Source organism: Nuphar pumila, chromosome 4 (genome assembly GCF_984573655.1).
Source record: "Nuphar pumila chromosome 4, dmNupPumi1.hap1.1, whole genome shotgun sequence".
NCBI lineage: Eukaryota > Viridiplantae > Streptophyta > Magnoliopsida > Nymphaeales > Nymphaeaceae > Nuphar > Nuphar pumila.
The window spans coordinates 35134379-35152031 of NC_143252.1; the positions used below are offsets into that span (position 1 = coordinate 35134379).

At 39.5% G+C, this 17653-nt stretch overlaps 1 protein-coding gene across 5 annotated transcripts; it reads right to left on the reverse strand.

The window, feature by feature from the left end:
* Positions 1-4659: 4659 nt before the first annotated feature.
* Positions 4660-16321, reverse strand: LOC149839959 (uncharacterized). Of its 5 annotated transcripts, none has more exons than XM_090002933.1 (4): positions 15970-16321; positions 15796-15838; positions 6733-6805; positions 5749-6256 (listed from the first exon to the last, which is right to left on the reverse strand). In XM_090002933.1, exons 1-3 carry the CDS (start codon positions 16237-16239, stop codon positions 6765-6767), a joined length of 354 nt encoding a protein of 117 aa, XP_089859059.1. In that variant the 5' UTR covers positions 16240-16321; the 3' UTR covers positions 5749-6256; positions 6733-6764. The 5 variants fall into 5 exon arrangements, with proteins under 5 accessions (XP_089859057.1, XP_089859059.1, XP_089859056.1 ...); XM_090002934.1 differs by lacking the exon at positions 5749-6256 and adding an exon at positions 6303-6384; XM_090002931.1 differs by lacking the exons at positions 5749-6256; positions 6733-6805 and adding an exon at positions 4660-5655.
* Between the last annotated feature and the right edge of the window lie 1332 nt (positions 16322-17653).

Below are 17653 nucleotides of genomic sequence, written 5' to 3' on the forward strand. Positions count from 1 at the left end.
GAAGATCCGAAGCATATTTTATCCTTAATCCACTTTTACTGAGAATAAAGGGAGAGGATTAGAGAAAGAATGTCATTTTATGTAAAACATTGGGATTTACAAAAATAAAGGAGGAGAAGCAGTCCACTTTGCTATATAAAAAAGGCAATTAAAATCATATTTAAAATTAGAAGACTATGAAAGAGAGAAAAACAAAGACAGCTACTTGAAGTGAATCATCCTAAGAGCTCATTCTTCTAAACCATTTTCACATGGAAATGGCCATTTTCTCACCATTGAAATACACATTCAAAAAGCATGCCCACTGCTTTCCAGCTTCCAGCAAAAAGCATACACCCAGCAAACCAGACCCCCCTCCCCGCCCCCCAACCTCTCCCGGGTCTGCCTCCCTCCCAGTGGAAGTGCTTTCTCCGAGACATACATACACCTACATTTGTGCACCCTGCAGATCACCTAAATAACCAAGCCTAACTATAGGGTAATAGGAAGAATGCAAGTTTGGTTAACTCAAAAAGGCAATTAACTGGAAAAAAATCAACAAGACCCATATTTTGACAGCTTTTTCATTTTTTTGTTTGGGACACATTCCACTTAATAAAGCAAAAAGCAAATTCTGAAAGAACATGTCCCTTCATATCAGCCACACCAATTTAGTGTGTTGTGTAAGAATATGCAATCTTGATTAAATAACTTGGTCATATGGAAATTCATGGAGATATAGTCCATATAATATAATATCTTCACAAAAGCATTGTATGACGTTTTATAGTTACAATATAACAATTAAACAATTTTACCTGATTTGACTTTAATTTCACTATATGAAATGGAGATGATATGAGAAAAGACATCAAGGAAGGTGGACCGCCAAACATATCAATAAATAGTTTTAGAATATACTAGTTCATATAATCACTTTAAAGAATTGAGCTTCTAAATTGTTTCACCTATGGAAGACACCACATCAAACAACATTTAACACTTGGCCTCTACTAAACTTGGAGACAGAACTTACACCTCTTGGATTAGGGAGTACCTTAAATGAAGATGCCATGAATGGATGTGTCACAATTAGACATTAACTTGACCGTGGGCTAATAGAGATACGCAGAGATCAAACAGGTTCGGTCAGAATCAATTGGATTAACCTTACTCTTATGGGAAACAGTTATAACCACACATAGGCTACCTTTTCTATCTTTACTATTATGTTATTCTTCTTCGTCCTGATGCATAAGATCTTCTTATCCGACCATATATTCTTTTGTATCCTTAGTTGGCACCTAGGCTGACGACCCCAAAAAGGACTAGTCGGGACCTAGGTGGGACCAAAAAAACAAAATATCAAGAAAAGCATAAACATTACAATAAATAGTTACATTTAATAAGAAAGATATGATTGCAGTGATGAATTAAGCATATGTGTAATCTATGTCACAGGGATTCGGCTAGCAGGGTGCCGCACCCGCGTCGACGCGGTGCGGGTGCGGTCAACCCGACCCTGGGTGCGTTGACCGCACCCAGGGTGATTTTTGTCCCTTTTTTTTTGGAAATTTTTTTGGGTTGCTCAGCCCCCTGTCGACCAACCTCACAAACGAGAAGAAAAGGAGGGGAGGGTTTTTCACCTCGAAAGGCCGCAGCAACGGGGCTGTCGGGGTTGCTCGCTGACGGCGGCGATCATCAGGAACCACGACAACCATAGCAGAGAGGGGACAACGACGATGCTGTTGCCGGCAGCTGTAAATGTCAAGTGGTCGGAAGAAACGAGACCGCCGATGTAACAGGGAGAGAGGCTGAGTGGAAGGGGCGACGACTTTCCCGGCGTCGGGGTTCTGGCGCAGCCGATCGCCAGTCAGGAGGTCGCCGTTGATGTCGCAGGTGGCCGCCGGGAGGACTGCCGAACTCAGAGAGGGGGAGGCGAAGAGGCTCGGAGGTCGGCAACAACGAGGGACACATGCGGCGAAGGTGGGGGATCACCGGAGCTTGGAGGCTGCCGTCGGCTTCGATCGCCGACGTCCTGCGACACAGGGGACGGAGAGGGGGGGTGCTTGCGTCGTCGGGGGGTCTACCGGACTGAGAGAGGAGGCGAATAGGTGGCCGGCGGCGAGTCGCCGACGCTCAGTGGCCGCAGGGAGGAGCGAGAGGAGAGAGAACGGGCGAGGGTTTTTGCCCCTCGCCCGAGACACCTACGTCTTTTAAAAGACGCAGGTTCTCGAGGCTTCGAGAACCCGGGTCCGGTTCGAACCCGGATCCGGGCCCGACACAGCAGACCAAACCCCCCCGACACGTGTCTGACATGTGTAGGCACATGTCTGACTTTTTTTTTACGGGCATTACACATGGACCTTAACATCTACCATACATTCATACATATACACTATACATGATATATATATATATATATGTATATGTATATATATATTTACATTTTTGCCCCTACCGCACCCGGGTTTTTTGGAAGTGCCGAATCCCCGCACCCGCACCCGCACCCATGTGACATAGTGTGTAATTCAGTATAAAATTTATAAAATTGCATAGCATTGAACATAAAGCATATCTATATTGTATAATGTATGTATATATATATATATAAAGTTACACAACACCCCCAAACACACACACACACACACACATGTGTGTGTGTGTGCGCGCACGTGCACGTGTGAAAAACATTCAAAAAGAGAGACAAGAGTCACATAGACCTTGTTATCTATGCCTAAAACACAAGATATTTCCTATCTTTAGATCCTAAAACACATCAACGAAGACATTGCAAATTGAGACACTCCAATGATGAACTTGCAAAAGAAGATGCATTGCAATTACATTAACATGATGAGCATGCAAAACTGACTCCAACAAAAAGAGTACATATTATAAGAATAGGTGAACTATTTACAATTTTCATATTCTTAATAGCTACAGGTTTCATATTTTGATTTGTGCCACCAACATCTGACCAAGCATAGTTCAACTAATCCTATATGAAATACATTGGAGTCTTGGTACTAGTCTTAGTTATCAAAAGTGCTACCGCCTAGGCAGGTTGGGTGCAAGGCAGACTACCCAGGCTTATGGGTCTAGGCAATAAGCCCCTGTTTTCCCACCTAGGCCGTGAAGACATGGTTGACATTATCTTTTTTTTTTCTCTCTCTTCTTCATCTTGCCCCAAACCCTTTCTTTTTTCTTTTATCATTTTCTTCTTGTTCTTTTTTTCTTTCTTTTTCTTCTTCTTTCCTTTTTCCATTTTACCTTCTTATTTTTTTATTTTTATCTTCTCCTCCTCTTCCTCCACCTTTTACCGCTCCACCTTCTCTTTTTCCACCTCTTCCTCTTCTTCTTCTTTGTCTTTTTCTTCCTTTTTTCCCTCTCTTTTTTCTCTTTTGAAATTTCCTTCTTCTTTTTCTTCTTCTTCCTTCTCTGGCCCCTCCACTCTCTTCTTTTTTTTCCTTTTCTTCCTTTTTTTCTTTTTTCCTTCTTTTTTTTTTTTTTTTTCCTTCTGCTTTATTTTTGTTCTTTGCATGTATGCCCATGTTTTTCATGCACACGTGTGTTGGTGGTTGTGTGTGTGTGTGTGTGTGTGCCTTATGTTCAATGCTATAAAATTTTATGATATTTTAAACTGAATAACACATGTATGCTTAATTCATAATTACAATCATATCTTTGTTACTAAATTTAACTGTTTATTGTAATGTTTATGCTTTTCTTGATACTTTGCTTTCTTGGTCCCGCCTAGGCCCCGACTAGTCCATTTCTGGGTCGTCTGCTTAGGCGCCGACTAGCGCCTTTGACAACTATGGTACCAGCAATATGCAAACCACATCCTTGGTAACTACGAAAATCAACAATATGAGCAGGATAAAGAAGAAATAATTTTTTCCTTATAACGCATGTAAGCCACAGCACAAGAATCTATGACCCACAAGGATAAGCTAGTGGTCATGTGGGTAGAGGCAAGTACACACGTTTGTGCATGAGAAGAAAGGAATGGTGGTTTAACAGAACAATGACCTTTGGATGCAATAGCAACAGTATAACTCTTCAAATAGTGGCACTCTTCGAATAGCAACAATATAACTCTTGTTTGTTTTCTCTAGTTCAGATGCATATGCTCACAATTTTGGGCTCAGAAAAGTTTCACAAGTATGCATATGCCTCTCAAAATGAATGCTTGTGGATTTATAACTCCTATCTCTAACAATAGTACCATTTACATGTAACAGAGCCATTAGAGAGACTTCCTGTTACAGCCAAATGATGCCCACTAGCACCATTTCTGCTAACAAGCTCCAATTCCCGATCAATTAACTCCTCCAAGTCCCCACCAGTTCTGTTTTATTCAGAATACTGGATACTAAAATCACGCATAGTATGGCACATCCTAATTGCTAGTATGTTAGCATGAGTGATACATTCAAGTCCCAGAAAGGGTCAAATGTTTATCTTTTATTTCATATAAGCTCAGTGTTTGATGAAATGTGATTGCAAAACAGTAATTCAGCTCATGCAACTCCAGATGATAAAATCCCTTAAGAGACTTCTCTCACTTTATATTTTCTCTTGTTATTCAAAAGCTTACAATCTTCAGCCACATTTCAATTTGTGAATATGAATTAGAATATAAGATAGGTTATGTGTTTACAGTAGAATCATCTTTCAAGTTGCAGAAAAATTGGTCTTCAATGTGACTATAAACTTTAAGAGAAACAGGTCAAATAGGAAGAAAATTCAACATGCCGATATAACCACCTCCAAAAATCAGAAAACTTTTATGAGTCAAGACTAGACAAATCATAGGAAAATTACCATCCTTGAAGACTGACAGAACTAAGAATTTATGGCTATCTTGTAGAGCATATAATCACACAAATTAAGGATCATCCTTTGACCATCATAGTCAATATAGGAATGCAAGATTTTGTTCAGCCTATGTCACATGAACATGGACATGGACTCATTCGATACAGATACAATACAAACTTTTTGAAAGATTAAGACACGAGGACACAGTTTTTTTTAATATTTATGTTAAATTCTTTTTTTTATATTTACTACATATAAATATATTTATTATTGATTCTTTTCATGGGAAAGCTGGGGGATTGTCCCCATGGGATTTTGAACCCGAGACCCCTTGGTTATGATAGGTGACTTGACCATCCCGCTATTTCATTCGACCCCGTTATTGGGAAATATTATTAAAAACTATTGAAAACATTAAATAATATATGAGCATGCCATAGTGTGTCCAAGTGCTGTGTTGTGCCCCTTGGACACAAGACCATACATAGTACGTCCCTGTGGCATAATTCCTATAGTTTTGGAGATCAAATCAATCCCTGAGTATTAACTTATTTTAGTATCTTTTATTCATCCAAAAAACAATTCTTGCACTTCAAGTTTAAAATAGGTTTACTTTAGAGAACCATCACAATGAAACTTGATTTCTCTTCATGGCCCAAACTAGGATGGCACCACATTTGAGAAAAACCCAGGTTCTTATCTCCTTACATTTCAGCCTTCATAGTTTCTTTGCACGTACAACCCAATGTGATTTCTGTGTAAGTGTATACACACATGCACACGCTAGGGCTTCTTGTGAATGTACCCCAACTGTTACAACTAGCTGATAAGTTCTGAACTTCTTCAATTCTGAAAACTTAAAGCAGTGAGATTAGTACTGAACTTTAACAATCACCATCATATGAAATGAAGATGAAAACAATGTCAACAAGCTAAAAGAGTGATAGAAATAACCATAACTTCAAGAATGTTTTAAACAACAGAAATTTTCCCCATGAAGAAAGTAAACCAGATGAACCGGTTGTTATCTCCAACAATCCTACATAAAATCTATTATGAAAAAATCACATCCAGTGCCATCTTCATCCATGTCCAATTGATAATGGCATAGACAACGAGCTAAAAGAGTGATAGACAAATACAATAAGCACATTCTGCTGGTATTTACATAAAAGCCCCTGTTCAAGCAACCATGAGTTCTTGTCCCTGCTGCTAATCACCCTATTCGACTCACTGATTCAGCACAGAAAGAGAAACCAAAACTGTTTGGGGAAAAACAGTGAAGCCACACCTGACTTGCAATTATGTGCAGGCACTCATCCTTGGACCTCAGGCTGCACTTCAGATTTTAGGGCAGCGACTGAAGTCTTTTTTGAGGAATCTGGAATATACCTCCACCCTCGTTTATGAACCCCGCTTATTTTTTTGGCAGTATCTGTAGTTGGTAAACCTGCAAGTATGAAAAACAGAACATGTTGTTTGAGGATTTTATCCCTCTTCTTTAAATCTCCAAATACTCTCTTCCCACTTATCCAATTGCAAGTAGTGCATAAAAGGCCCTAGCATGTGTCTCCTTCACTAGTAGCAGAAGATAAAAATGGTATTTAGGTAATTAATATTGCATGACAAAGGTCACATGCAAGAGACACGTCAACCACCTCATTTGAACAGACATGCAGTAAACATACCGTTCTTCACCTTGGGGTTTACATGTTCCAGTTTTTCAGTCAGAGGTAAAAAGGTAAAGTGCATCCAAGGCATCAACAAATAGGATAAAAATTGACAAAGAAATCAAACAGGAAAAATTTTAACAATACAAAGTATAGATACCTATTGTACATAAATGGATTCAATTTCAATCAATCTGTAGTTAACAGTCAAGGTCGTTTTATTAACACTTGGGCTGATATCATTAAACGTGCTAACCTTGGTATGGAAGTAATGCATAAACGTAATGCTCACAACTTCCCTCCAGACCTAGCTGCTGTCGAAGCTCCATCTACAAATGGATAATACTTTGATGTCAGTGTATACGAGTTGTTGTAACCAAGAGGTTGGGTATTGTTCCGTTCTATTTAGTCATGTTTTACTCACATGATGATTCCATTCCAATCTCTTTCCTGTTTTACTTTTTTATTGTTATTGTTTTTTATGAGATTGACCTCTATGACAGGGCATATATAACATATAAATAATTATATCTCGGTGAGAAGAAAAGGAGAGTCTGAAAGAAGAGTCTATGATGAAGGCTAAAAATGAAAGATGACATTAGAAACAAAATATGACATGAATAAAAACACATGAATTGATCAAAATCCTTGTGATGCTGACAAAGAGCTAATGCGAAAAGAAATATAAACAAGAATATAAAGAACAACCATTTTATCCAACTGGAGATGATTAGTTTTGTGCACACACACACACACAGGCAGTCACGCACATATGCAAACACAAATGCACACACAAACATGCACGTGCGCACACATGCACAGTGTTGTGAAAAGCTAAAAAACGAGGTGCAGCGTTAGACCCCTTTAAGGCGAGGAGTATACTTCATAGATAATTATTCAAAACATAAAAAATTCTTTAAAAATAGAATGTTATGACATTGCAAGATACTGTTGACATTTAACCGTAAAAAATTCAAAACTTTTCATAATGATATTTAACACACAATGGTAAAAATATATAAGGATCAGTTTAATATAATCCCCAAACACCTTAATGAAAATCAAAGTTCTTTTGTGAACAAATTAAACAACGCATGTGTACTCCAATCACAATCAACAGCAAAAACCCTGGTAAAATTCACTGAAAACAGCCCAAAATAGACAAAATTCTAAAATCAAAACTGATGGTTACAAAAGTGTTAAAATATTAAGTGAGAGAAAAACCTCCATCAGACACAAGGCATAGAAAACTTGTGTAATGACTGATAATGGATTTTCAACAATCCTTCTTAGCAAATGAACTAAGGTACGAAGTAAATAGGAAATGAACAGAAAGTCCACCATAAACATATGCAGCAAAAAAAGAGCACCCTCCCCAATGTCATCCTTATTACCATAGACATGCAACAATCTTTTTTCTTTTGTTTTCAAAGAAACAAGCTTAATGGAGGCCTAAACCCCAAGACTCACATACTCACCAACTATGTAGTCAAAAGTGCTAGGTAGTGTCTACTCGGTAGACCCCTAAAAGGACTAGTCAGGACTAGGCAGGACCATAGTGACAAAAGTTAAAAATGGAAAAATGTCGTTTTTCAAAAACTCAAATTTTCATAAATCTCTCATTTTTGGCAAAATCTCGGCAATAAAAAAATAAATTAAAAAATATAAAAAATATTTTTTATAAGAAAATATTAATAAAATTTATTTAAAAATAAAAAACATGGTTTTTTTCACAATAAATATCCATTTAAAATGTAAATATCATGTTTAAATAGCGGTATTTATGTTTTTTCACAAATCTCACGATATTTTGAAAATCTCGTGAGAAATTGCCGTTTTAAACCTTCAGGAAATTTCTCGCGATATTATCGTGAGATTTTCATAAATCTCGCAATATTTGTCACTATGGGCGGGACTAGTACCCCCAATTAAAATATAAAAAGGAACACAAAATATCCATAAAAATATGTTTACTTCTTTTACTAATAAGAGGGCAAGAAGGATATTTATAGGCTTGCAAAGATGAGAGATAGGAAATCGAGGGATCTGGGTATGGTTAGATGTATCAAAGATGAAACGCAAAGGGTTTTAGTCAAAGATGAGGAGATTAAGGAGAGATGGAAAGATTATTTTGATAAGCTATTTAATGAAAGTCATACTCAAGATTTTGGAGACTTGTTCATTCCTTTTCATGAGATGAATCGTGACTTCATGCGCAAGATTCAAAAGAAAGAAATTGCAGAGGCTTTGAAGAAAATGAAATCAAGTAGGGCAGTTGGCCCAGATGGTATACCTATCGAGGCTTGGAAATGCTTGGGAGAGAAAGGTTTAGAATGGTTGACAAATCTTTTTAACAAGATTTGGCGGACAAATAAGATGCCTAATGAGTGGAGGAAAAGTACTTTGGTGCCTCTATATAAGAATAAGGGTGATATACAAGATTGCACAAACTATTGTGGTATAAAACTCATGAGTCATACTATGAAACTTTGGGAGAGGGTGATTGAGTCTAGGTTGAAGAAGATTGTCATGATATCGGAGAATCAATTTGGTTTTATGCCTGGAAGATCAACTATGGAAGCTATGCATCTTCTTAGACAACTTATTCAGAGAAATAGAGAGAGGAACAAAGATTTGCATATGGTTTTTATTGATTTGGAGAAGGCATACGATAGAGTACCTAGGGACGTTCTCTGGTGGACAATGATGAAGAAAGGTGTTTCTCTCAAGTACATTAGTATAATTAAGGATATGTATGAAGGAGTAGTAACCAATGTCCGCACTTGTGGAGGGGTGACAACCAATTTTCCTATAACGGTTGGGTTACATCAAGGATCTACTTTAAGCCCTTTCCTATTTGCTATAGTGATGGATGAACTTACGAGATCAATTCAAGAAAATGTGTCGTGGTGTATGTTGTTTGTTGATGACATTGTTTTGATTGATGAGTCTAGAGCTGGGGTTAATGCTAAGTTAGAATTATGGAGACAGACATTGGAAGCAAGAGGTTTTAAGTTGAGTAAAAGTAAGACAGAATGCATGAAATGTCGATTTAATAAGCAACGTAGTGATGAGAGTGTAGTGAAGCTTGGTGAGCAAGAAATACCGATGGATGATTGTTTCAAATATTTGGGATCTATCATTCAAAAGTATGGAGAAATTGATGGAGATGTAAATCATAGGATAAAGGTTGGGTGGATGAAATTGAAAAGTGCAACTGGAGTGTTGTGCGATTGTAGAATGTCATTGCGGTTAAAAGAAAAGTTTTATAGGACGACAATTAGGCCCGCTTTACAATATGGTACGGAATGTTGAGCTGCCAAGAGACATCATATTCAAAAAATGAGTGTAGCGGAGATGCGTATGCTTAGATGGATGTGTGAAAATACAATAAAAGATAAGATTCGGAACGAGGAGATACGTAAGAAGGTAGGCATTGCACCCATTGAAAATAAGATAAGAGAGAATCGTTTACGGTGGTTTGGACATATTCGGTGAAGGCCTAATGATGCTCCAGTTAGAAGGATGGAGAAATGGGAAAATATATTAGTTAAAAGAGGTCGGGGTAGGCCTAGGAAGACATGGATGGAGATGATAGGAAAGGATATGAATGCTTTGAACCTCACCGAGGACATGGCATTGGATAGAAATGATTGAATGAGAAGGATTCATGTGGAAGACCCAAAATGATTTTCTTTTTTGGTTCATATCGCTGACCCCAATTGTTTTGGGATGAAGGCGTAGTTGTTGTTTTTCTTTTACTAATAAGATTTTTTATTATGCAAGTACAAAATTGCACATGCTTTCACAATATATATATATATATATATATATATATATATATATATATATATATATATATATATATATATTTCAATTATTCATAGCATATTAAGTATAATCAACAAAATATGCTTTCAACCTTTCAATGAAGCACAATAAAAGACATATATAAATAACATATTACATAATTCATAATACTAAACATGCTTTCAGGCTTTTATAGACAAATTCATCAAAAGCAAACTAACACACACATATATAAAAAACATAATCAATTAAAATTAACTGTGCATGCTGCTTTCAATGTTTCACAGAAAAAATCTCAAAAGCAAAGTAACACACACACATATATATAATAACTAAGCATATTTTCATGATTTCACGGAACAAATCACACAAACACATGCACATATATATAATTATATATACAAAAAAATAACAAAATATATATATGAATAATAAATGACTAAACTGCACTCATGCCTAAGCGGAGGCAGCTTAGTCGCCAACTAGGCTCCTTAGTCAGTGCCTAGTCAGCAAAAATGGTACATTTTAAGGTATTCACCTAGGAATTGCAAAGCCTAGGTGTTTTGACTACATAGCTCACCAATCACCATAATGTCCAAAGAGAGAGAACAAGGCTTCTCTCCCCCCCCACACACACACAGAGAGAGAGAGCATGCTGCATACATGAATGGAAAGGACTAAGGAGGAAGAGTATTATAAGAATCTAAATAACAATTGGTTAAGGAAAAAAACATAGATAACCTATAACTCATTTAAGCAATCTCCACCCTTCACAACACTGAAAAATTGTAAAACTCACCCAAAAAAGAAGTCAAATTTGATCGGACGTCACTGGAGATGGGGGTTTTCATGCCCTTTTGTAGATGGGGGCCCATGGAGTCTCTTATGCAAAGTCTAGAGCCCTACTTAAACCATTTGACCAGCATTTGGGTGAAGCATATGCTTCACCATCAAAGTGCAAAATGCAACAAAAGTGTGTATTTTCTCTCAAAAAAAAGTGTATGCCTTTTTTGTATGCGCTTTTGCACTATACTTGGAAGCATTTTCATGTTTACTTTTGAAGTGAAATGCAAAAGCGCACTTCAAAAGCGTGCTTTTCACAATGATGTGCATACAGGCACACACACTTACTCCTGGGTGGAGAGACACACTGTAGCCTTGCATCCCCTTTCTCATACACTTACGTATTATGTGACTCAATATTTTATTATTTTGAAACTTGGAGAACACATTGAGGAGGGAAGTCTGTTCCTACAAGCAAATGGCATGCTCAATTGTACAATTACGCATGTGTTTCAAGAGTTTAACTGTGTAAGCCAAGCATCTACAGCTCATATATATATTTATTTATCTATCTATTTGTGTGTGCGAGAATACTGATGAATTTAAATTTTAAACCAAACTACGTTAAGGTGCCATTTGTGTCAATGGAAATGGTCACATTTCCTCGGGTCATACTTGTTACCCCCTCAAAAATTCCCTTCTTTCTTCTGCAGAAGCATTCCCTGTTTTGTGTCGCTGTGTGTGGAAGGAACAAACCCCATAATATAGAAGACATTCATATTACTTTTTTGCATTCCCAAATCCTTCTATCAATGGTAGCTTGTTCACAGGAATTTTAAGCATCTCAGATTATTTTTCTGAAGCCAGAAAACCAGTATGTTAAAAGTTTGAAAACATGTATTAAGTCCAAAATACTAAACCAGATCTCCCTCGGAGTCTGTATCCATTTGAGGTAGCACAAAATATGAAGTCTAATCACTATTACATCAAAGTCATGGACTTCATTTGGAGCTTATGCTTAGCATATCAACTTTCTTCATTCATGGTCTCCAATTTCCTGTACTCCTAGGAAGGAGGAACCAACTTGATTGGAGGTAAAAAAGACATTGTGATCTTTCACCAAGTTGGTAAAAACAGTGTGATAGGATTCTCTCATTGCCTCCAATCTATGGTACCCGTACACTCCATTTTCCCTCCGTACCCGTGTTGACACATGTATCCCCGTGTCGACACGGGACACACCATTTTACCTTCAGTACATACAAGTTTGTATTTAATTTATAATTTATAATTTTATTTTCAGTTTATAACTTTATATTTTCAGTATATAATATATATTTTATATATATATCATATATAATTAGATTATATTCAGTTTATTTTGAATTTATTTTTTATTTATATGATATATATAGTGGTGTCCCCGTACCCACATTTTTTGGAATTGCCGTGTCCTATGTCACATGGGTGCGGGTGCGGGGGTGCAGCACTTTCAAAAACCTTGGGTGCGGGGGTGCAGCAAAATAATAATAATAATAAATATATATATAGAGAGAGAGAGGGGGGGGGACCAAAATTGGGATCTTTGGACATGGGATGCCCATAATACGGCGGGCCAGTCCCAAACCCAACAAAACTGGAGTACGGGTTTGGTGTCAGCGTGCTCAGAAAAATGGATCGGGTAATCACTTATGGATAGAATCCAACCCGAACTTGTCACTGCACCATGTCCATTATATTCCCGTGTTCCAAAAAGGCAACGTCAGATTGCGCCAACACGTAACAAGATGAACGGTGAAGAATGCACAGATGATGGCCCGGCCACCGTCCCTCGTTGGACGCGAGACTGTCACGATCCCCACCACGTCAAAAAGATGGACGGTTCTCATTACGCAAGAAAAAGGTGCGACTCACCCCATCATGAGAAAGCACAACGCTCAAGCAATTATGATCTTACATTGTCCATCTAGGAATCATGTGTTGCAGATCTACCAGTACAAGTCGTTTCACAAGCATTCACTGTATAGGAACGATGCACTCCGTGAAAAATTAGCCAATATAAAAGCGCCTTGAGAGAGAAACTTTTTGTCTCTTTCCAGCTCTATCGCTCGTTCGTTCTGGCGAGAGAGATGGTCGAGAGTCGCGTCCATCGTTCATCAGAACAAGTAATCTCTCTCCCTCTCTCTCCATATATTATATTTGTGAAGTTGTTTGGGACTTCACAAATATGGAAGCAAGAAAATGCTCAATATTTCTCTCTTTGTATATCTTGGTTCGTGCATTTCTAGTGATTTTCTTGTATATTACTTCGATCAACAAATTTATTTGTTTTATTTTTTGAGGTACTTGGTCTGTGCTATCTTTTTTAAATTCTGCAGCCCATTTCATAGGGCAACTTTTAAAAAAAAATCCAAAAAATGGACCAAAATGACCCTGGGTGCATTGGCCGCACCCAAGGTCGGGTTGACCACACCGGGTGTCGCACCCGCACCCACGTCGACACGGGTGCGGCACTTGTCTGGCCAAATCCCTATGACATAGGTCGTGTCATACCCTTTGTACCCGCACCCGTACCCAGGTGGCATAGCCTACAGTTGTACAAGAGGAACCAAGTGGCACTTTCCCCCATCGATAGGGATGGCAGTGGACCGAGGGGGGGGGGGGGGGGGGGGGGAACGGGCCCCCGCCCCGGCTCGCCTTGTTTGGATCGAGGATGGAGGACATGAAACAGTGATGGAGGTTAAAATCAAAACTCGTGCACAGATGGAGGCGAAGATGGAATTACGCTTTCCCCCGCCCTGTCCCCAATCCTTCTTTAGGGATGGCAATGGACCAAGGGGAAATGGGGGCCCCGCCCTGCCTCACCCCATTTGGACCGGGGATGGAGGACATGAAACGGGGATGGAGGCCGGGATGAAGGTTAAAATCCAAACTCGTGCGGGGATGGAGGTCCGGTTTTTGAGACGGGGCGGGAGTGGAGACCTTGTCCCCCGCACCCGCCCCGGTCCACTGCCATCCCTACTCATCAAAAAGAGAGTCAAAGAATTTATAAACATCTAAAGATGTTGCATCTCGCATCCTTTACATAATGGCATCATCTTCAAACCAACTAATGCAGAGGTCAATGTCAAAAGGTCTTATAAGAGTTTGCAAAAGGGGGTGGAAAAGGTTGAATGGTTGCTAGCACAATAGGGTGGTACAACAGAGGAACAACATGATGACAGAGGAGATAAAATAGCAGACAAACCCACTACGGTCTAAGGTAATAAGATTGGGGTAAGAAAGCTTAGGAGGTAGTAGAAACTGGAGATCTCAAAAAGTTAGTCCCTAGTTCATTGATTTAGGGGTCCTAGCAAAGGGTACATATTTTCAAGCAATCTGCAGGGAGAGGGTGACTGCTTAGTGTGATATCTACCAGCTTCTGGATAATGTGGCAGTCAGGTGTGGACGAGAAGAGTCTCACATAATGCACTATTGCAAATTTGCAATTTGCAAGTATGTTAGTGCCTAGTAAATTACCAATGACATGCAGGTAGAAGCTAATATCACCCTTATAATGCAGGTCAACTATGATAGTGTTTGGTTCCTCCAAGAGTCAGCAGGATGGTGGCAGCATCTATCAAGTTGACTGAACCTCCATTCTTTGCCATTGCTTCATCTTCTTTCATTCACATCCATGTGACCAACAAAGTGTAAAGGAGGAAAACCAGCCAAAAAGTTCAGATCTTAATTAGTAGGAACACTACGAGCATGTTTCTTCCTTTGTTGCAGAGGGTACTCAATTTTTGCATACTTTTGTCAAAATTTGACATTTTCGATTGAACCTTTTCCACGGGCCAGGACTATTGACTTAGATGAGATCCTCATGCAAGGAAGCCAAGGCTGATAAAAACTTTTGACAGCAACCCATCTCCAAGCTTGACATCACACAAATTCTTGCATAACAGGCATACCTAATTCTCCGAATAGTGTTCAACCATTAGAAAATGAACCCTCAAACTTTTGGAAATCACCCTAAAGTAGATCGCTTTCCAAAACTCAGGGCAAAGTGGACATAAGGCTTGACTTCAAATTTTAGAATACTCCCGTGCTGCATACTTGCACTGATAGTGAAAGTCAGCTCATCGCCCACGAGATATGATGAAGAACCTTTTCCCTATCTGATTAGGCACACCCATACTGTACTCAAACTCGTTCAGGTCCAACACCAGAACCTACATTGAGAATAAGCCCAGTACTCGCGCCTTGGATCTAATCACGTTCGTCAGTACGACATTTCAAACTCCCAAACAAAGGCTTCATCCCTAATGCTTCAACATGGGAATGTTTACAATCCTGGTGTGGCTGCACCCAACTCCAAACTCAACTGCGATTCAGCCAACCCACCTATAATTTACCGCCTATATCACCAACGTAATCAACCAAATCAAACTGATCAGGCCTTCTCTGGCGTTGCATCTAGTACCGGGCCTCGAATCCTTCTCATTCCTATTGCCATCTTTTTTCAGTCAAAATTTCATATAGTAGCAATTGCATTCCATTAAACACAAGATTACCCCCTACCAATTGATCTAGTGTGCACATTTCTAATCAGGAACAAACAAACCACTTCGCATACAAGGAAAGGAAAACGAAAAGACAAACCCTATATAACCACCACGCTCTCTTCTCACTACAAATGCAATGAGACAAACTTCAGAGATTGAGAAAGATAAGAGAGACTCACCATCCTTGTAGAAAACCCCCCACGCCTTTCCGTGCCTACCATCCTACAAAACAAAAAATGAAGCAGCGAATGAGAAGCCATCGACGATCAAAACCCCCGTAAAAACTTCGTCGACGCAACCGAAGAAACGGAAGGGCAAGAAAACCCTAGTTTGAGGGAAGAAAAGGGGGTCACCTTGTAGAGATTGATCTTGGCGATCTTGTAGTAGACGCCGTCCCAGTGGCTCTTGGCCAGGTGATACCCCAACCCCCAGTTGGGCAGAAACTGGGCGACCTCGAAGAGGTTCTTCTTCTTCCTCCGCTTCCTCTTCCTCGTCGCCTGCTGCGTCGCCGCCGAGGCCGGCGCCTCGACGGCGTAGCTCCTGACGAGATTGGCGAAGGAGAGCCGGAAATTGCCGCCGATTTCGGAGGTTGCTCTGCGGAAGAGCGAAGCCACGCCCTGCATCGCTCGTACGGAAGAGGAAGAAGAAGAAGAAGAAGACGATGCTCCGGCGAAACTCTTGAAAGAGGGGGGAACTAGCCTAGGCCCCTAGCCCTACAGAATTTAAAGAATGGTAGTACAGGGTGACTCTTTAGTATGTATACCTCACGTGGATCAGCCTGGTTGTGCCACGTGTACATCTTTTTTTTTTTAATAGGCAATCAGGTTACGCTAGGAATGCACACCAAACCGAGCCCATTCAAGGGCAAATGAGCTGAGCTTGAGCAGAAGTATGAAGCTTGGATGTGCTATCGAACCAAGCTTGAACGACCTATCGAGCATCGAGCATGAAGCTTGGACGTGCTATCGAACCAAGCTTGAACGACCTATCGAGTCGAATAAGGCTCGACAGGCTTGGTTCATTGCAAACCTAACCCAACCCGACTCATTCTGCCCTGCCCCGCTTTCACCCTTAAGAAACTGGAAAGTCGAATAGGGAACTTAGGGTTTCTCTTCCCCCCCTTTGGAGCTTCAGCAACTGTTCTCTCTCTCTTCCCCTCCTGATCCCCTCGCCTCTCCCCAACGGCTGAAGTGATGCCCCTTTGGTCAACCACACTTTGAGTTCTGGTGCCCCCTCTGACGCTTCTCTCTCTCTCTCTCTCTCTCTCTCTCTCTCTCTCTCTCTCTCTCTCTCTCTCTCTCTCTCTCTCTCTTCTTTCGTTTGTTCATGATTTAGAATCACAAGTCATTCAAAATCATAGTTGGGGTATGTTCCGTTTCTCCTTTCAAAACATGATTCAACATCACACGTGATTCAGAATCATAAGCAAATTAGAATGTGACTCTCATTTGCAAACGCAAACGAGATTTACGTTCTCACAGCTTACCTTTTTATGTTCGGCTTCACTGCATCTTGAAAATACATAAGATTTTGAAAATCTTGATAAAAATATCAAGATTTTCACGAAATGTAATTCTGAATGAGATTCACATTTCTCATTCAAATAAGAAAGTGTATCACATGTGATCCAACCGAACATGCCTTGATTTTGAATGGAGATCTTGGTTTGGTTGCTATGTGTAACACCCAATCTTTATATGATTGAATTCCGGTTCTGATCGGACCCGTTTAGATTTAAGGTCAGTCATCATTTTTTAGAATGTTGATGGATGTTTTGGGCAAAGGATATGCTCATAAATTTAAAGATAAGTTTAGGGCATTTTAGTTATGGGGATATGCTTGAAATTTTCTAAAATAAGAGTTGGTTTTTATGGAATATGGAATCCTTGAAATTATAAGTGTAGAAAAGGGCATAGTGGATATAAAACGATATAATAGAAAAGGGCCTGTTGTGCCATGGGAAGATTTCAAAGAGGCATTCTTTAATGCCTATTTCCTAGTGCACGCACGAGAAATGATGATACAAGAACCTAAGAC

Coding starts and splice junctions, on each gene's coding strand:
- LOC149839959 (XM_090002930.1), bottom strand. CDS start 16,239: ATGCAGGGCGTGGCTTCGCTCTTCCGCAGAGCAACCTCCGAAATCGGC. Junction 15,839..15,969: donor CCAAGATCAATCTCTACAAG/GTGACCCCCTTT, acceptor TTTGTTTTGTAG/GATGGTAGGCACGGAAAGGC. Junction 6,257..15,795: donor GGGGGTTTTCTACAAGGATG/GTGAGTCTCTCT, acceptor TCATACTTGCAG/GTTTACCAACTACAGATACT.